The 20590-nt window shown below is 40.7% G+C and overlaps 2 protein-coding genes and 1 long non-coding RNA gene across 5 annotated transcripts in view; 2 read left to right on the forward strand and 1 right to left on the reverse strand.

Annotated features, from left to right (window-relative positions):
• Ptp69D (Protein tyrosine phosphatase 69D) overlaps window positions 1–15297 on the forward strand; it is a 577123-nt gene extending 561826 nt beyond the window's left edge. For 2 of the 3 annotated variants that reach the window (XM_022805022.2, XM_086988022.1), the window contains exons 10-23: window positions 839–938; window positions 3097–3246; window positions 3675–4035; window positions 4422–4663; window positions 5168–5301; window positions 5767–5879; window positions 7610–7700; window positions 8031–8371; window positions 8763–9056; window positions 9319–9562; window positions 9824–9900; window positions 10136–10399; window positions 10738–11097; window positions 11383–15297. In XM_022805022.2, coding sequence (XP_022660757.1) covers window positions 839–938; window positions 3097–3246; window positions 3675–4035; window positions 4422–4663; window positions 5168–5301; window positions 5767–5879; window positions 7610–7700; window positions 8031–8371; window positions 8763–9056; window positions 9319–9562; window positions 9824–9900; window positions 10136–10399; window positions 10738–11097; window positions 11383–11466 — 2855 coding nt within the window. In that variant the 3' untranslated portion in view covers window positions 11467–15297. The remainder of the gene's footprint in view (window positions 1–838; window positions 939–3096; window positions 3247–3674; window positions 4036–4421; window positions 4664–5167; window positions 5302–5766; window positions 5880–7609; window positions 7701–8030; window positions 8372–8762; window positions 9057–9318; window positions 9563–9823; window positions 9901–10135; window positions 10400–10737; window positions 11098–11382) is intronic. The other variant, XM_022805023.2, reaches the window with a different exon arrangement.
• On the reverse strand, window positions 1–20270 carry LOC147756138 (uncharacterized). Its single transcript, XR_015327060.1, has 4 exons — window positions 20098–20270; window positions 4400–18406; window positions 3624–3948; window positions 1–983 (listed from the first exon to the last, which is right to left on the reverse strand). It is a non-coding gene; the product is annotated as an uncharacterized LOC147756138 (long non-coding RNA).
• Window positions 20264–20590, forward strand: part of LOC111248713 (uncharacterized) — an 8254-nt gene continuing 7927 nt past the window's right edge. The window contains exon 1 of the mRNA XM_022801518.2: window positions 20264–20381. Coding sequence (XP_022657253.1) covers window positions 20296–20381 — 86 coding nt within the window. The 5' untranslated portion in view covers window positions 20264–20295. The remainder of the gene's footprint in view (window positions 20382–20590) is intronic.

Genomic DNA, 20590 nt, shown 5'->3' on the forward strand with positions numbered 1-20590 from the left:
TTCCTTTCGTCCCTTTATTTTATTTACCATTTTTATGTAACATTTCATGATTATAGAGAGGGTGTTACATCTGGCAGAAAATGTCGATGTGCTAATGCTGGAAAAGAGTGATTTTCGTTTATAGATCTTTGGCTAATAGGTAAACATTGTTTTAAATGTTCTTTAAAGGTATAATTTTAGGGTGAAAGAGAGAAGCATATGATTTCATTTGACAATAAATAGAGTAACTTTTTAGTACAATCAGACGACGATAAGGATGACGATATTAAAAATATGAACAAAATACTGCTGACCCTGATGTTTGCGGCTCGCAGAGCATCGAGAAACGATACTGTCCCAGCAAAACATATTATGCACGAATAACAGTATAACGATATGGAGTTTCCCTTACATTATTACTACATTGCCTTATCTCCACACATTGTAGACGGCAACAACTTATCTTAACTTATAAGGTAAAATATCGCAATTGTTATTCAACATTTCACGTTAGCTCTAGTGAGGGTTTTTTTTTTTTTTGTTTTTCCCAATAACAGAGATTCAGTAGTTGCACATATATGTATAATAATCATAAAAAAAACACCTCGCTGCTCGGCAATAACTTTTCGGCTCGTATTGCGATAGACCGCAGTTGTACATACTTCGCTTATAAGTAGATTAGTAGTTCGGTCAGCCGGTCGCTTGTTGTTCTAATCCCAGTATAAATGTGAACGATCGCACGAAATATTGGCTATTTACCTCTCTCTTACCAATATTTTCCTAGTTATCTTTTTTTTTTTTCTAGATAAATCGAAGTCTTCAAACTGACATGGTCTCCTTTGACATTTCCGCATTTCAGTGCCGCCTGCGCTACCGAGGTTCAATTTGGAAAAAGGTGATCACGATAAGCAGCTTCGGCTCAAGATGATACGCGTCTCAGAACGAGTGGCCGAGATCTTGTACGTATCGCGAACCTGCAGCGTGCAGCAAGCACTCTTCATTGCCTATAGATAAATGATTATTTAATAATACTTATTTAGATTATACGCAGATGGAAGGTGAATATTAAGCACAAACTGGATATGTACACAAGTATACGTTTTTTGGTTCTGAATAGAAGTCGTTAAATCATATCATTTAGTTGGCTGAAAACGGTAACTATCAAATGATCAATGTGCTGCATTTACCGTTACACATGTAAAAACAGAACAATTGTTTTTGTCAAAACTTCATCGACGTTAATTTAAAAAAAAAACAAGAGACATTGGAAAAAACTAATCAACTATATTGCGTTGGCAATTTGTTATTCAATTTGGCAATTTGTAATTACTTGAGTATGTTTTCAATGTCACTGATCGACGATACGCCTTTACCGATATTCAAAACAAAGACGTTTGGCCCTTAGCTATGGTAATGGCGCTTAGCACGACGGAATCTGTTCTATCGGGACCATGACTCTCAAATGTTCCGGAATAGTGATTATATGGACAACGACAATTTGTGAGTGGCAGTTCTTCGCCTAACCTTCCACCTAATTGGGCCAGAATGTAACGTGGAAGATCGAACTGGAGGATGCGGGCTAAAAAGGTTTTCGTGAACCTTTGCGTTTTTGTGGAGATGCGAAGGCAAGAGGCTGACGGTAGCGGCAACGGCTGCTTCTGTCGAACGACAAATATACACAGAACTGCTTGTACTTGCATCCGCCCTACCTTCGCAATCTTACTCATCTGGATTAGCCTTTGTTCCTGCCTGTTGCATATGTGTTCTTTTGTTGAGGGCTAAGAGAGATGGAGTGTAGTCGTTCGCGAACAGTGACAAACAAGACCTGCTGCTACGGTGTGCAGCAGTATGACACCAGCCGTCGTCTTGGACTCTGTCAATCAAGGAAAGAGGGCCTAGAGGGATGTTGCAGTCGCGACAGGCTAAGCCCGCATCCCATCCCTCTCGAAGCCCTACCGATCCGCAATAATGCTCAAAAGCCGAGAGATACCGAATCCATTAGTAACAGGCGTGGTCGGTCTCTTTGACCACATGTGTCCTTTGGCGACTCACAACTTACACAACGACCTTTGTTTGTGTTTACCTCAAATTTTTTTTCTTTATCCAGCGGCCTCTCCTTTGTACTGTCTCAATTTTCATGCTGCTTTTTTTTATTATAAGGCTTCTAGACTTTGTTCTGGTGCCATTGCAATAAGAGAACTTAGATTGTTATTATTGAATAAAAATGCATTTTTAATATGAAAATAACTGCTGTTTAAATTGAGATAGTTTGTTCTCAATGAAGGCACGTGACTATCTATTTACGTTGGATTAGAATTTCAATCAATTTTAGTTGCTATCAAGAGCAGACTGTAACGACGGGACGCCGAAATCTGCATTTCAGCAGTTATCTGTGTGACGGGCATCTTAATTTCGCTGCTGCCTTTTTTGGCTTCTGGCGTCTAATTGAGAACTTGTTTTAATGCGATATTTTAAAAATTGCTCTGAAAAAAACTTTCCCGTTGAGAACTCACAGTAATACAGAAGCACCTTGCGAATACACGAGCATACTTTTGCTTATTTCCTCAACAAAACTATTCAACAAAACTGATATGGATATTTTCAAAAGATACTCACACATCACGGAACGAGTTCGATCATCGGTGACATGAAAGGTAACAAGCGATAATTTTAACAGCAGAGTTACTACTTGCTGCTAAGTAAAAGTATTTGGGATTTTGTCAACTATTTATACAGTTCCGCTAATTTATTTATCTTCTAACGCTTATCTTTGGCGATTCTAAGGGATACTTAGACAAGGGCCTTGTCATGAGATATAAAATTGCCATCAAAACGTGCGCTTCCAAAGCCTTAGTTAAAGCGACTGAATCATGAGTGTTATATAAGTACATAATTTTATTTAACTATGTAGCTGAAGAGTTCGAGCCCGAATTATGCTTGATAATGAAAACCTCATACTGCATTGTTCTATGTGTTATTCCATCAACTTGTTCACAGATATGTGCTGTATTTAATAGCCCATGGTCTAGCATAGCAAAATATTAAAAACAATAGGAAGCGTGTGCGCAAAATCAGGCCGTCTATATCTGTAGTTTTTATGTGATTATCTTGTTACAGGTGTTATCGGGTTGTCCTAATTAAGCTTCCAATCGGAGACATTTTTCGGTTGCTTCCGCGAGACCCAACAGAATTAAATGTTACTTCATGGGAAATGGCCCATAAGCCCGAAACGCACATTGGAGCCTACGTTGCTGAGTCCATTCCCAGGTAAGAAGCGGTGCATTAGACCAAACGGCGAATTCTTTTTTTGCATACGGCTGTGCCCAACAACTTGTTTTCCTACCTCGAAAACCGAATATTTCTTATCTCACGACATATCGTCATAAATGGCAGAATAATAATAGGAAAATTTTTGCGCTTATCTAATCTCGTAATACCGAGTCGAAGCTTGCTCGATTTGGTACACAACTGCAGCCGTTTCTAGCTTTTTTTTTTTTTTTTTTTTTTTCTGCAAACGAGCCAGTCAATGGCGATTGATCTTGATCAGCACGCTCATTAACTGCAATAAAAAACCGAATGCAGCAAATGCATGATTGTAATTATCTTATCGCTAGCGAGACGCAGATGTAGCTAGTGATACTTACAATGGAGAGATCTCTGTACAATTTCTTATTGATGATACCGTGTTTGTCCAGCGAGGAGCTTCCCGAAGAGGTGATTCTTGGTGACCTTCAAGGATTTCACTGTGATTCGTCGTTGCTAGTCAAGCTACCCCAGCGACTTCGAGGTATCTCAAATCGACACAACGTTAGCGCCCAGACCGGTGCCGTCACCGGGATGATCCCCACTTCCAGTCAGCATGGACTCAAAACTAAACCAAGCGGCAAAAGCTCAACCGACGACGAGGAACTTCGGCGGCTACAAACTATAGATGACATTGCTACCTACCGAAGAAGGAGGACAGTATACCTGCAAGGTAGACAGTTGCATCGGAGAGATACGTCAGGAATACAAATCGACAGTGCCAGTAGCACCGCGCAGCCATCCTCCTACCAGGTGCGGCCCTCGCTTTCGAACGCTGGATCTTAAGCATAATTACAACATATTTACGATAAGAATGATGCACAAAACTCTATCTCGTTGCAATGATTTTTGACTAACTTTGGCTGTAATGGTAAATGGATAAAAGAATCAGCGTATGAAAGCCCCACTATCAGCAGGAAAATCCACCATGTTCCTACATTGTCCCCCTTGGAAAACGGGATGGCTTTCTTTTCATCTTAAAGAACAATTCGTAAAAAGTGTATGACAAATCAAAAGCCTCATATGCAAGTCTTTATCACTGCTATATCGTTTATTTGTGACACGAAAAAAACTCGTTCGCGCTATGAAAATTAGTGATAAAGGAAATTAATACCACCTTTGTCGATTGATTAACACAGCATCGTGAAATTTATGACGGGCTGCTGTCATCGAAAACGAACTATACAGGATATGTGGAGATTCACGTGCGCGGCGAGAACGGGACCGTCCTGTCCCGCCAGAGCGGATACTTCCCTCCTGTCGAAACGGGTGCGGACCGCACCGCCGTCGCCCACGACTCCCCTGCGGCACTTTTTGCCGCTTTACTTTCAGGACTTCTGCTTGTTATTTTAATGCTGCTCGTACTCGTCTGTCTCATCAGGTGAACAACACTGTACATGTGCGACAATACTTGTTTCCTAATATTTAAGAGCCTAAACTCTGTAAAAACTGATGTGGTTCCGTGCCTCCTACCAGCTTACTACAATCCAGATCTAGCAAAACATTTACAGTTCAAGTTGCCCTTCGAAGCCCTAGAGTGTAATGCAGAAGACATTTATGCATGATGCTTCTCCGTAAATTTAGTTGAACCAGTGCTTCTCACACATAGTGGTTCGTATAGACGAGGAGAAAGCTCGACAGGAGAGCCGATTACTATCCGTCTAAATCATTATGACGTCTTGTGGGCGCCTGTCGAATGTTCAGCTTGTCTACGACATGGTCAATTTAAATTAGCCTTGTTTCACTCAAGCAAGGAATGGGTTTAGTTGCAACAATAAAGTTAGTTATCAATAATAATATCTCATTGCTTTGGGTCTGCGGACCATTTTCCTGCGCCATCTTTATCCCTTGTGGCCTGATGTTCTCTATTATTTGGTTGTTACAGAAAGAAGAGTTTGAAGCTGTATACTGATCCAGGTGAGGAACTTCTGGACGATTCCCGGCTGTATGCTGAGTTGCGCCTTTCGACGCTGCTCCGTCACGCCCTCCTCAAACCCATCCCTGTGAACATTATCAGTCGTAAGCAGAAACTACAACTCTAAGAATCGCCGCCACCGAGCCAGCACAGCACAGCTGAATCCTCTTGAGCAACGCAATCCTTTGTCTATTTGTCTAGCTCCCCATCCCCTCTGCCATCCCTCTCTCCCTTGTTTTTCTGCGTGTCCTTGTTCTGGAAGCCTTCATTCCTGCGAAAGAGGTTCATCTCTTGTTGCGAACCTGCGCTCCAGCTGTCTACACACGCACACGTGTCAACCTCACCTAAAATGCTGACAGTACTATACGGATGTATCGCGAAAGAAATCTTTGAAGCCGTATATGAGATTATCACTAAGTATACCCTGTCTTTTCTCTGATGATTTTACAGTTGGGCGTTGGCGTTGTGAATATCGCTGACGCACTGGTATCTCTTTATATGGGCGAGTTGGGCAATCCATAATAGAGCTTCTAATATTATTAATTATGATTTTCTTGATGCTATTGCAGCAAGTGTAAAAGAGCCTCCTCCAACGTCAATGCCCATCAAAGCGCATAACCTTCCAGCTGCCTTCATTAAACGACACGCCGACAACGACCACCTATTTCAGAACGAATTTGACGTGAGTATGCACCTCACTATAGGGACATCTGTCTTGCTTCTTGACGGTTCACCTTTTTCACATCCGCTTCATCTTTTAGACGTGATGTAGGCTGAACTCGTTTCTTACGTCCATCGAGGAAAATGCCTATTACTTTTGTATCCTATAATATTATAAGGCCTATAATATTGTAATTATATGCTAGTAATAAGCTGCAACTGGCATTAATAAAGCTGCTACTCCTGGCACATAAGCATCAGCTCATTTCGGGTGATGTTCGTATAGCCGAACGGGTTTAGTCATTGAACAACTAGGGACCGTCTCAAGAGTGAAGACGCAGACAGAATAAAACAAGAATTAAAAGATGAGAAAAAGTAAGAGAGGAAGATAGGGGGCATTTGTGATGCGCTAGAAGCGGAAGCTTGGATTGGAGGCCCAAAGGAATATGCTATGGAATGAAAGAGAGCAAACGAATGTACGCCATACGATTGCTACAACGTAAACGAGAAGAGTCAGCGAACAACGCAGATGTCAAGAGAGTTAAAAATACAAATCCACTTGCCAGTAACAAAGTTGTGTTACACCCTCCCTCAAATGACGAACGTAATGTGTGGGCGGGGCGGAGATGGATGGAGAAGGTCAGAGGAACGGTCGCGAAGACGATAATCGTGACGATATCACGGCACAACTAACCTTGAAAACAGCACTTAAAAGTGGCAGCACCAACAGCGTTATCATACCAAGCAGGATAAGACGGGGACAGAAACGAATGCAAGCAGTCGCGAACGCTGTTACTGACCGAGCTGGCAGCAGCAACGGCAAAAAGGCAGGGGTGGCTAGATGAACAATTAAGAGCCTGAAGCTACGCTAAAGAAATTAATCAGCCTTTAAAGAAAGCTTCATTTAAAGCTTCTTTGCAATAGGCTTCTCCTCTGTCAGCGTTGAGCCTACTTTCCACACCAAGCCGACACGTAGCGCTGGCGTCATGGGCTCCTACAGGTCCATTTCATAGTCATACTGACGAATATACAAACAGAAAAGAAAGGAGAAAAGGGGCAGACACGAGACCCACGGCGGCTAACGACGCAGCATTACTGCAGTATGAATGACACTTGTACAGATCGTATCTGTCGATGTGTGAATTTTTATGTGCAGAGGTAATCACGAATGCGCCGGCGACTCCGCTACTGCAGATCTTTGTCATGGCAACTCTGTAGAGGGTCTGCATGCATTTTGACAGATTGAAAATCATTGTTACTCGTAATATAGAAAGTAGGTAATAAAACCTCGCCTCGTGTGCGACGGGCATCATTTCGACGTTGTTTGAAAATCAAAAGTGAAAAGAAAGGAATGCTGTGTTGAAGAGAGCTCGAAGTACTTAGGCAAATGGCTACTACGACACGTTACCTATATAATGACTTCACGTTAAACGAAATGAAAGTACTCACTTCTACATATATACTAAGCGGTTGGATAGCTATCCGGATTTAATTATTAATCAACCGTCTATCAAAAAGGTTGGCTATGATGAAGAATGCATCTTCCTCACTTAATAGTAGTTACTCTGATCAATATGAGGAGTACTTGTAATCACCGCACACTAAAGGGCTCTCTTAAGGCAGGCCTAGCACACGAATACGCTCGTACGATAATGGAGAAGCCTCCTCGCCAATTTGTGTTAATCTTAAGGTTCAAGTGACCCGATTAATTTTAACTGTTGATATAATTATTTGTCCGTCTTTGTTTTTCAGTTATTACCTGATAAGTTCAAGGATAGAACAACGTACGCCTCGGACGCACCGGAGAATGCCCATAAAAATCGTTATCCGGATATCAAAGCCTGTAAGTTCCTAGGAAATTGCAAGCTGCGTTTATCATAACTGTCAATTTTGCTCGTCTTATATATATATATATATATTACAAAACAGAACACTTGCTTGTGGAATTGATTCTAGTAAATTGATTAGTGAAGAGGCTAGTTACTCCTCTGTGTGTATTCATCGCGCAAATAACATTCGTGTGGGGTTAGGCTGGCAACCGCCAACTGAATCGGTATACGAGTAGTATTAGAATGGATATCTTAATCTAAATACCGGCTTCTGGCTTATTCGTGTTAAATGTATTTGCTACAGGCATCGGACTATGTAAAATGTGTACCGCCCTCTTTTGCAGATGATCAAACTCGTGTGAAGTTAACGCCGCTCGACTCCCAGATGGGCTCGGACTACATTAATGCGAACGTGGTAGAAGGCTGGCGGAACACAAAGACGTACCTATGCTCCCAGGGGCCGACTGATAAGACTCTGCATGACTTCTGGCGGATGATTTGGGAACAGGGAGTTACTGTAGTTGTTATGCTTACGGGCATTGAAGAGCACGGAAAAAGCAAATGCGCTCAATATTGGGCCGACCTCGGCGCTAAGGAGATTGAAAAAGAGTTCATTGTAGGAGTGCTAGCTGTTAGACATTATGCAGATTACTGCGTGCGGAAGTTCCTCGTCAATCGAATTGCGGTAATTGCAACAAAACAACAAAAATCATAATGTTTCTCTTGCTGTGGCCTCGTTTTATAATCGGTTGAAGGAGGCTAAAGTACATATATTTAACTAGCTTTCAAATTCTGAAATGTATGTATGAAAGACTGGGAGTACTAGGTACATACGTTCTAGTTACGCTCTGCGTACAACTAGATTGTTTCGGCAAACAATAATCTAGAAGTGTCCTACCGCCGTAGAAGTAGTAACCGAAAATCTCAATAGATAAGATAAAGAAAAACTCAAATATGAATAGATCTCGCCGTGGATCAGAATCAAAGGTATCATTTTTTAGCACAATGTTGCTGTTCGCATACAGCCAGCCATTGTTGCAGTATATACAACGATTGACAATTGGGTTGTCTTACAGGGCGGTATAACGGAAGAGCGCGAAATCCTTCAGTTCCACTACACGATGTGGAAAGACTTCCTGACCCCAGAACAACCATCATGGATTCTTCGTTTCGTAAAACGAGTCAATGAGCACTATGTGCCAGATCGAGGACCTCTGTTAGTTCATTGTAGCGCGGGAGTCGGTCGCACAGGGACGTTTGTAGCGATTGACATGCTTCTCGATGATTTGGAGGGACCAGGGGATCAGGTAGACATCTTCAGTTGCGTGTCCTATCTTCGACATCAGCGCATGCACCTGGTGCAAACTACGGTACGTGTCAAATATTTACCCATTTTTCATGTATCATCTAATCTTAATCTTAAAGAAAACATACGATTGTAGGGCAGAGTAAAACTTGTTATTGTAGTACTAACATAGTAACGTAAAAAATGGATAGAAGCTATTTCTTTGAGGTGAAAAGCTACGCGGTGTAGCTAGCGAATTGGTTGTACTACAAATACTTGCAGTCCTATTAGCTCTTTTATAGATAGTATTTGGTTCTAACAAACGCATTTTTGTCTTGATTGTTTAGAAACAATACGTTTTCATATACCGCGCGCTTATGGAGCACGCCCATTTTGGTGACAGCGAGATTGAGATTGGTCATCTCCGCGACCACTACCTTCAGCTGAAAGAAAAAACCAATCTGGAGGGGAAAGACGGACTGGCGCTTGAATTTGAGAAACTCAACGACGTCATAGAAGACCAAAAAAGCTGTCTGGTCGGGCAAATGGAAGCTAATCAGACAAAAAACAGATACAACTTCATTCTTCCGTGTAAGTGTAACATTAAAAGTAATCCAAATCGATCCCTTATAATTTTCTTAAGGGAGCTGGAGAAATCTGTCTGAGTGTAGCAATTTTCGTAGTCTTTAACCTTTTTATAAATCTGAGACGAAGTCTATCTTCTACTCTACATAAATGAATCGATTGAACGATAGCGGAATTTGTATGATTTAGAATGAAAATAATGTATCTCCTCAACTAATTCAGAATGATATTTTGACTAAGCGTTTCTACCTTTAATATCTATTCCAGATGATATAAATAGAGTAATACTTCCATCGTCACCGTCGAGGGACAATTCTTCGTATATTAACGCGTCCTTCATCCAGGTACTATTCTAATCATTGACTGAGCATTCGCACGCGTCCCACGTAATTGAATTAATATAAAATGGGTCTCCTATTGAGATTGAGTGAAACAAAGTCAAGAATTAGAAGAGCAATAAGGTCTTATATGGTACATTTCAAAAAGAAGCGTTCAGCGTATCCATATATCAGTGACCGTGCGGAGGGTGGGAACAATGCTGCTGCTCATTGTCTGATAGATAATTCAATGATGTTACAGGGATACGATCGATCCCAGTCGTTCATCGTCACACAGGACCCCTTGGATACAACGGTAGTCGACTTTTGGCGAATGATCATCGAACAAAACATCTCAACAATTGTCATGTTAAGTGAGCTTGGATGTTCACCATCGCAAACTAAGTGTCATCCGTACTGGCCTGTCAATTCTGAGCTAATTTGCGACTACGTGAAAGTGAAGTTCGTTCGTGAGGAAGCCAATGATTTTTATATTCGGCGAGACTTTGACATAGTTAACGCAAAGGTAAACAAAAACATGGCCCTTTCAACTTTGCTAAACTCTAACTAGTAGCAACACTAAAAAATTACACATATGTTGCATTTTCCGTGTTGTAGAGGTTCGTTGGAAAGCACCCTTTGTTTGTTATCTCGACATTAATTATGTTTAGGGTGATTTCACATTTATCGCACTTCGTGCCTGTTTTAGCAAAACATCTATCTCTTTATATATATATATAATACTTTTGGAAATATCTGTGTTCTTATGAACAACATATGCCAAGATCTAAACGCCCAAACGAGTGGCATTTATGTGTGAAATCAAGGAGATGCTATTTTGTGACGCGCTCGATTTCTTTACAGTCGCTGGAATCACATGGCATTACGCAATTGCAGCACAAAGGCTGGGTGGGACAGATCGAGCAGGATTCGTGCATCTCCATACTAGCAGTAATCGATGCGGCGCAGATGAGTCAAGCCAGCGCACGTATTGGCCTAACGATGACACCCGGGACACCCCATATCGGCGTAGGCGGTTACATTAGTGGAGCTGTCGATCCCGCTGGGCCAATTTGCGTTCACTGCAGCGGGGGTGGCGACCGCTCGTCCGTGTTCGTCACGCTGTTCGAGCTCATTCAACAACTGAGGGCCGAAGAGCGGGTGGACGTGTTTCAAGCCGCAAGATTTACTCGCTCACAAAGGCCCTGCACACTGCAAACGGCGGTAACAAGCTTTTGACCGAAATCAGCATATCATCGGATATTATACAAAAAAACTATTGTGCCACGTGCATGTTGTCACCGTTTATTGGGAACAATTCGGCGCCTTATAGATACGCGATGTTAGGTTTTATTTTAATATACAATTGAAGGATTAACTTTGTTCAACTATCTGGATTAGAGCACATTAAACACACGTAGCAAACTTCTTCTGCATATATGTGTCCACATGTCCGCACATCATACTGAATCTTAATCGTGTCCCTTGCTTCAATTTAATCCATTACAGAACCAATACGAGTTCCTGTATCGCGGCTTGCTCACCTATATAGAGACCCACCAGTTGTGTGACATGGCTGACACTCAACTTTGAGGAAGGACTCCCTTAGGATGTTTCAATTCAACTGACCCCACTGTCATAGCAATGCCGACGTTGACAGCAGCGGCAGCTGTCGTTCCAGCGAGTGGCGGAGGCGATGGCGGGGGGCTTTGATCCCTTACGTCATTCGCCTTGCTCGTGCATCTGGTGCCTCCAAGCCGTCTTGCAACGCTATCATCCCATCAATCAACAAATCCATGCCGCTCTTTGTGCCCACTATTTCCGCAAGTCATAGCCCTGCTTATGGTCTTGTTGCTGCAGCACAACTTCCCTGAGATAAGCATAGTCATCAGTTTTAGCTGCATCACGTTGCTCATCACCGCAACTATAGGCACGATCTGGATCCTGCTGGCCAAATGGGCGCTACTTTGTCATCTTACGTTGTTGCAGCAACGCCATGCGCCTTTGCTTTTTCTGCCGTCTAAATCGTCTCTGCCAAACCAGCATCTGTAACACCACAGTTACCTGTCAATTGTTCCTTACGATGTCGACCTTCGAGCTGGACGAAGCCTTTGAGCAGGTCCAGTCTAGGGCCTTCAGTTCGACCCTCCCCTCGCCGTTTTCCCTGTCCACATTTTCGACGACCGTTTCGCCGTCATCGTCTAGCGCCACCTAACGACAGCAGCTATAGTGGACGCGCTCGCTCGCTGAGCAAGCTCTATTAGCTACGCTACGTATTCAACTGCTCAGCATAAGCAGAGAAAAAAGAATATGTACATGTGCATTTGCAATCGTGTTCATACTATATAAATAGATCTGATATAGCCAGCGACACGTACGACAAACACAGATGGATGGACACTAAGTGAATAAACAGCAGCGGTATGTTATTACTATTAATTATTACAATGGCAATGTGTATCCGAGTAGAAGCATCACAATGATAGTAGTTAAGATTATTAGTATGAATTATTACTGTGCTATCATTACTGTTGTATCTTTGCGCAAAGAAAGCGCAAGAACAGTGTGTCGGTGAACCTCTGTGAGTGTGTGTCATAAAACCAATAGACAAACAGATGGTCGATGAAACGCTTTAGGGCGCTACGGAAGGAGGAGGACATAACCGACTAGGGCCGTATGACGGGGGAGCACTCACTGAACTCCCAGGGCAGAAACAAGCTCTAGTATTAATTTATATTTCTACATGTAACATACCGTCGGAACGTAAGTGATGAAAGGGAAATATTTAAGGTATACATGAATCCGTGACAGGCACGATCTGTTTTAATAATTAACTACGTTGAGATATCACGATAATAAAACTGCGTTGAAACAACTGAAAAAAAAAAATAGGAAAAACGAGCTGGTTTGTTGCGTATATTGTTAAGTATAGCGATCGATCAGCAGGCGGTGCGTTCTCTTCTTCTTTCGTTGATTACATACTCGGACAACTAACAATTTCAAAAAGAAAGACGAATGTACGGATACATGTTATACATACATAGGAGACCACAAGTTAGTATTTATTTTCATCGATGTTATAACTAGTATTATTATTATTATCGTGATGGTTATATTGTTAGTCTTAGAAAAGATGGGGTAAATAAAACTGATTGCAATTGATGTAGAATTATGTAATGCTAGTTTTAACAATGTAAGTATTAATACTGTTCACTAGTGATCCGTTGTCGTCACCAGTTGTGATGAATTGCTTTTTGCGAATAGCCTTACGCTTGAGGACCTAATCATCACAAGCCTATGTGCTACAAAGTGTCTCCCAAGAGACACAGCAGCCCTCCCACTGTTAACGAGCGATAAAACGAGGCATATATGCCCTTCACGTTTACCCAAATATTTACGAAGAGACCATTGCGATGAATTGAGCGACATTCGCAGTTAACATCGACATTCTTCATTTCCCAGTAGCGGACAATGTCTAAACGAACAGGCTGCTATAAAGTGAAACAATTGTGCAAAATTAAACTTGACCCGGATATGCAATACCTATTTTCAGTAATAAGCACATAATACTATATACGAAATGGTTTCACGTGACTTCCTCGAAGCTTCTAAGGCACACGTCTTCTGTGCATTAGAATTTCTTTTAAACTCATTCAGCTCAAGTTAGTGTAGTCAGTGACCCAAGACGTCGACGTTCCTGATCGCGTCCGCGTCATCCTGTTTAGGTTATCGCCTAACTGGGTTAAGTTGTCATTGAGAAGCGAGCATTGCTTCAAAGATAGACATCTTCGCCTAAGCTGGTTACATGCAGCATGTGAATCAACGTTGACATTAAGGCTGCTGTCAGGTGTATACTCTTGATTATACGAGAAAGACGTGCCCCTCAAACAATGTTCGCTCCAGACACGTTCGAAACGCAAGCTCTCTACGCTCAAGGTCGATTCCAGGCTTCACTTCAAAGGCATCTTGCAATAAGAATAATCTCTGTAAGAAGCCAGCTGTAACAAGAAAATGCAACTGTCCCCGCTTGCCCTATAAATCTTCATCTTATTAACTCGGTAATCTACAGTTTTGCCTTCATGATTGGAGTACCTCCTATAGAGCGAAAATATTTTTGGCCTTTGGCGACGCTCGGTTTGAGATGCGTTATACCATCTGGCTTCGAAGTCTCTTAACATTGTTACGACGGAAACTATGAGATGAGCGCATGCACTCGGTTTGCTATCGAAACTATCTAGCTTGGACATTTTGCCAGTTATTTCGTTACTCTCTTTTGAGAGACAAAAACAGCGTTAAGGACCGCGTAATAATTACATAATGTCTTTGAATCACTCTGTATGCGTAGAGCTTTTCCTATCAGTTGTCCGAATCAGGGCAGCAATAGGAAAATAAACGAATACCAATTCTAGTGAAAGCAAGCGCAAATGGGGGCAGTTAGCTTAATGTTTACAAAAAAAAGTATGCCAAGCAGAGACGAAGCTCAACGGAACTGAAAAACCACCGACCACAAATAAAACTATAGGCTAGATCTGCAGAGAGCAAGCTTGCAGAACTGTTGGTTGCTTTGTTGATTATTTATCTGACTACAAATTCGATTATAATATTACATGCAATTAAAAATAAAGTATATATTCGAACAGATTCGGATATAAGGTAGAGAAAAAGAACGAGTTTGATCGAGCAGTTGCAGACCAAAAGTGTTAAGCGGGTGACGAGCGTTCGATTCTGAATCTGCCGAGAAAGGGCTCAAACAAAAACGGTGGGGTGTCAAAATAGAAAGGCCTTTAGCTGATTCGCCTTATGGAGATCCCCGCCAACGGTCCACCTGGTAGCCCCAAAAATCTGTGCCGTGTTTTTGTATCATAGAGACCTCGTAGCGAAAGGAAAGGAGTGCATGAGCAAACAGGAGAGAGTGATTTCTATGAACTGCTGTATACTGTAAAACGATGGTAGGAAATGCTGCAAAAATGTCGCTCAATAAAACTAAAATCACAAACAACCAACCATATTTGCTTATACATACTGGTAAATAAACCCAACCGCACTTACAGTTGTGTACAGTGTATAGAGAATTTCAAGAAAGAAAGAAGATTGGAAAGATTACAAGAGACAAATGGTATCATCATCGAAGACGTGACTGAATACATGTCGATAACGAAGTACTGCGACGAGAGGCGACAGACCCCTGACTAACAGATGGACGAACGGATAAAAGAAGAGCAACGAGAATACCAATGCAGCGATCAGCTCCACCATGCGACAGATATGTAGAAGTCATGGCGAATGGCGATATGTCGATGAAAGGCGACGATAATGTTTCGACAAAAAGCCACAAGATGATTTAATAAAATGTGGTGGATTCTTGGGCAAAAAAGTGGGATTATCAATAAAAATGCAAAGGGCTTCAAAGGGAAAACTACTAGATTAAGCGTGTTTTTCTTCCGCTACATATGGCTTACTTCAAAGATAATTAGACGTTCATTAAAACTTTGCTTAGAGCTGCTTCCACCGTCGACCGAAAGACGAAGGGTCATAACAGCACAGCATCGTTCTAGCTAGCTAGCTACCAGGACACATTATGTTTTCTTCTGTACAGTCGCACATATAATGCTGGTTTCTTCTTATAACGCATTATTACTACTATTGAGAAATTTCTATCCAGTTTACGACATAGTCGAGTTACAATGTATTTCGATTTGTAACACAGCTATAGCGGCCCTATGGATAATAACTTTCGAAATTTTAAATTTAGGTATATTTATGAATTTTGTGTACACAGTATTTGCAGAACTCTTCATATGTTTTAATGTCAATTTTTTTCGACCACTGGTCTAGCTACGATGACGATACACCAAGCGTATTCGAAGATTTTTTTTTTTGTTTCTAAGCTAGGTACACTAACGCCGACAACAATCAAATTCGGGGCATTAACATGGAACTGAAAAAAGGACGCGCAGCGAATACTAAGCTGTTGGGGATCTACATGATAGGGTTAGGGTAGCTTGAAGTGGGCGTTCTTAGAAAACCGTAGCTGGAGGGCATGAATAGATAGATGAACATTAAACGCGCAGATGTTGGGTACATCGTACAGCTCCTCACCGAATTTTCGTTTCAAACATCAAAAAGGTGGCTCGCTGCAAAGACTACCATCGTTTGAAATGGGAAATGAATGGCGCGCTTATACTCCGGCATTGTTTCCTTTTTGCTTGAAACTATGATTGAAAAGCCAATTCGTTGCAGAAGATGTCAAAGTAAGAGCGTACGAACCTCAAAGGGCATTTGAGCAGTAAAGGAAAAAATTTTGGTTTAAGCGAGTGAAACAGGTGCCCCACTGCTGCAAAATCAAATTTCGGGGTTGATAACCTTACTATGAAAAACCCTCCTCCATTGTCAATTGGTTATTACTGCATGCTTGGAAAGTTGATAGTTTCAAGCATAGATTAGCTAGGAGCGCGGACAACGCTAAACCGTACGTGAATACGCGTACGTAAGTGGCGCGGCTAAGTGTTATGGCGCGCACCAATGGTGCCCTAGGGTTTTACGCCGTTATCGCTAAATCAGAGTAAAGAGTCAAACGAACAAATAGCATCGCTAGCGCTTTAATATATTTCATTTGTTTAACCAATGTTATAAGAGTTCACGAAGAAGTTTGCATCAGATCGAAATATCGATCAAGTCTGGAGCTATGCGATGTTATAATCACTCCATTCATCTGCTGCAGCTCTTCCAACATGAAATATCATGTACCAGTCCGCATTGTGAATAATTATACAGGATGTCTCAGATAAAAATGTATACTCTCATGACTTCCTGATTCTCCTATCTTTTCAAAGCATAATTAATTAAAAATAATTAGTGGACCGAGATTCGTGTCTGAACAAAAAAAAATTTATTTTAAAAAGCTATTGAATATATTAAAGTATAGCAGGGATATAAAGATATCATCGCAGGAGGTTTTAGGCAGACCCACTTACATAAGCTGCAATATATCGGAAAGAAGATGACTTTAATGCGATTGAAACTGTTTAGGATATTCATAACCAACGCTCCGAGAGACAAAGAACATGAAGGAGTTTTACCAGCTATGACGAAGTACTAGAAAGTAATAGCGAACCACTCTAAAGATCTGTAAGTCGCGAACTTGGCATTACAAATTAGAAGTTAATTGCATTTTAAATGCAAAAGTTACACTCCAACAATGTTTATTGTTGCAACAAAAGTTATCAATAAAAATGATCTGGAACAACGAAACTGATTTTAGCGAATTGGAAAATTTCAACAGAATGCACCGTTTTTGGGGAAGATGATTTGGAGCGATGAATCGCAAATTTCAGTGAGGTACGGAATTGTGAGTAAATTATTTATTGAACCTTTGTTCTTTCACAGTACAGTGATTGGTGCTATTTACTACAAAAATCTGTTTTACCACACATTCAGGAAGTGCTTCTGGTGAAAACGGCGAATTTTATTTATAACAGGGCGAGGCAGCTGCACGCTTTTATAGTAAGACAAGAACATGTTCTAATCGAAATCTTCCAAACAGATGAGTTAGATGAAGAGCTATTATAGAATACCCTATCTGTTCCCTAGACCTGACGCGAGTAAACTTTCACTATAGGGATATTTTAAAGGTAAAGTCTGCGTTGAAAAATCAACAAAATTAGAAGATTTAAAATCCGCACTTGGGCAAGAATGCGCCAACTAAATATTTCTTGATGTTTGCGAATCAATAAGCTACCGTTGTCCGCAGTATATTTCGACCATAACGGCAACAATTGTGATAAGAAGGAAAGTTACACATTTCTTGTAAATTTTTTTGAAATTTAAATAAATATTTACATAAAAAGATATATGTTTATAGAAATTGAAATTATGATCATTCACAAAAATTATGCATTCTCGGGAATATCCTGCGTTCTTATTCCCATTTGTTCTCAAAATTCAGAGCCTGTTCTTCCTATATCTCCTTTCGGTCACTTCGGGTATGATTTCTACGTGGAACAAAAAATAAAGTAACTTTTTCTTCCACTCGAAACCTGCCTCTCAGCATTTAATCCAAACAGTGGCGTTTTCCTTATTTGGTCTGTTCGATCAATTTAAAAAAAGCACTCATTGATTAATTAGCATTCGAAATGAGAGTTATTTAAATGTATCCTTACACACTACGTTTCTTGATTTAAAGTTGCTATGTCCTACTTCTATGCTTACAATTCAATTAAGAATATCAACGACCAAGTTTTTTTGGTCCAAATTGACAATTAGTCTAAGATTTAAGTTCCTGACACGTTCGGCGCTGCCGTTAGGCATTCTGTCAAACTGTTAACTTTCGACACAAAATGAAGTGTGCCTACGCCTGGATTCGCTCCTGAATCACCAACTTGACGTTGGTCGTCAACTTGTTACCTACTACGCCACCACAGGAACACGATTGTGAGATTGCAGATGACGAAGCCTCGCAAGCGCTTTCGAACCGTGTTGTTCCTACTTCCGTGATGTATTGCGTTTCCCTTATTCATCGGAACACCGAACTGCTCTGGAAGAACAACAAACAGCTCAACAGCTGAAGCTAAGACCGAATTTTACACGGTCTGCAGCCCTCTTACAAAAAGTAAGTAAGTCATACTACAATAACGAGATTCATAATATAGTTTTATTTGTAACTTATTTAAATACACAGTCGTTACAAAGAACTTGAGATCCTAGATGCCCGCAGGTTCTGCTATTCGAATCTTGAAGCCTCTATTGTAAATGTAGCCACGACCCGTCTTGACTGCGGATTTGATTCAAAATGACATCTAGCCATAACTAGATGAAGATGAACGAGTCTAGTTGCACACTAATGGAATGAAAAGGACTTGTTAACGCTTAAGGAAGCAAAGTATTTGATCTGCATGCAAACAATAAACGGGGTCGTTCAGAATCATATTTTCAAAAAAAAAACATTCCTGCGTAGATTCAAACCAGTTCTGGTAACTGCAATGCGATTTGAACCTCCTGCACCAAAGGCCTTAAACGCTTATTAACGTTGTACGCTTAGTTTACCAACGTAAGAAAACGCCCTCGTATCAAACATTAACAAAGTTTGAAATAACACTGTCTGCAAATTTCGGATGCCAATATTCAAGGAATTTAAAGCCCATAAAACTATATGTAAATATAATATCTATAGACTTGGGGTCTTTTAGCTCAGTTTTCAAGGTTTAAGCGTAATCGTGTCGCACAGTTCCATGTTTAATCAATCCATATTGTCGTCAACTATAGAACTGATTACGACCAAGGTGATCAATATCCAGCCTCTCTTTTATGTCAAATAAGCAACACGCGAAACTAACGATATTGTCATAACAGCCAACTGCGAAGATATCATAGTTCAGACGTATTAATCTGTTTGTAAGTCGTCACACGTTTCCTCATGATGCACACCGGATCCGTAGTATTACGAAATTCTAACGATTAAAGAGTAACAAAAAGCAAAGCTGAGTATAAGCTATACTTGATATCGCAGTTCAAGTTATTAAATATATTAATAAAAATAAACATCATAAGTGTTTAAACACCACAGACATGGTGGTATAGGTAGTCTCGCTTATTCACTTTGGGGCATCATTGACGATAGATCTACAGAAAGGGTTACGGTTCTATAAGTTCCAGAAAAGATGGCGCAAGTCGTTCCGGGTAAATACGTAGTAGGCATGCAAGGCGATTTTATTGGCTTATCTGAGGGTAATAGGAGGAACAACTGTAAAATATTAATCAATTAACTTGTTATATAAATAATGGCCATTTTTGTTTACTGCTTACCCTACTTAATTTTCGTCTGTTGGTGGTCAAATCTTGTATACTGATCTAAAGCTCTTTCTTTTTTCTGCAAGGCCTTTTTTAAGTTGTTAATGCTTTGTTTAGGTTACAAGTTTTCTGCTTTGGATTCATATGGAAGTAAAATAAACATATCGGATACTGGAAACAGAATTTTTAACCCCTCATTTTTCTTTGACCGAAGTCAAAAAGGTGACTAAATAGGATAGGTGTGGTGTATAAGACGAAAAGGCTATTGGTGAATGATGTATCACTCAAAAATGAATAATTTAATTCAAAAATGGTATTTTCGACCTAAAACAAATTTTCTATCCGACCTTTGAGATCTGACGGAAGTCGCTTTGAGCCACTTTAGCGAAAAATCATTGTTAGATCAGCACATACCATTTAACTATATATATTCGTTACCTGCTTTACGAGGTTGACGAAGGTTGGTGTCACCTAATAAACTCATCTTTGGAGTCCAAACTTGAAGTAGAATGTTATGATCCGATAGCAACCATGATAGCAACCTAATAATGCAGTTCTAATGGCCGCAACGACATAGAATAACAGTATAATAATACATATGCAGAAACAAGCGGGTATTAAGAAAGTGAAGAGGCGATGGCGGAAGATGAAATAGAGTTATTGGAATCGGCTGCCCACAGTGCGTCTGCTAAAGCGGAGACCAAGGAACCCCTGAGTAAGAGGTAATCCGTTTGTCTTTTTTTGGTGGTGAATTACACAGATTGCATGCAGGTAAAATTAGAGTGGGTTTGAAAATGCTGTGCTTGAATCTACGCCAGAGGCCCCTTGTCGTATCATGTAAAAATTTAGGTAGGTTGAAATTTAGAATTTTTATAGAACCACATCTTTTTGAATTAGTATGGAAATTATACGCCTGAAATCCTAACCTAAC

Source organism: Varroa destructor, unplaced genomic scaffold (assembly GCF_002443255.2).
Source record: "Varroa destructor unplaced genomic scaffold, Vdes_3.0 BEIS01000004.1, whole genome shotgun sequence".
Classification (NCBI taxonomy): domain Eukaryota; kingdom Metazoa; phylum Arthropoda; class Arachnida; order Mesostigmata; family Varroidae; genus Varroa; species Varroa destructor.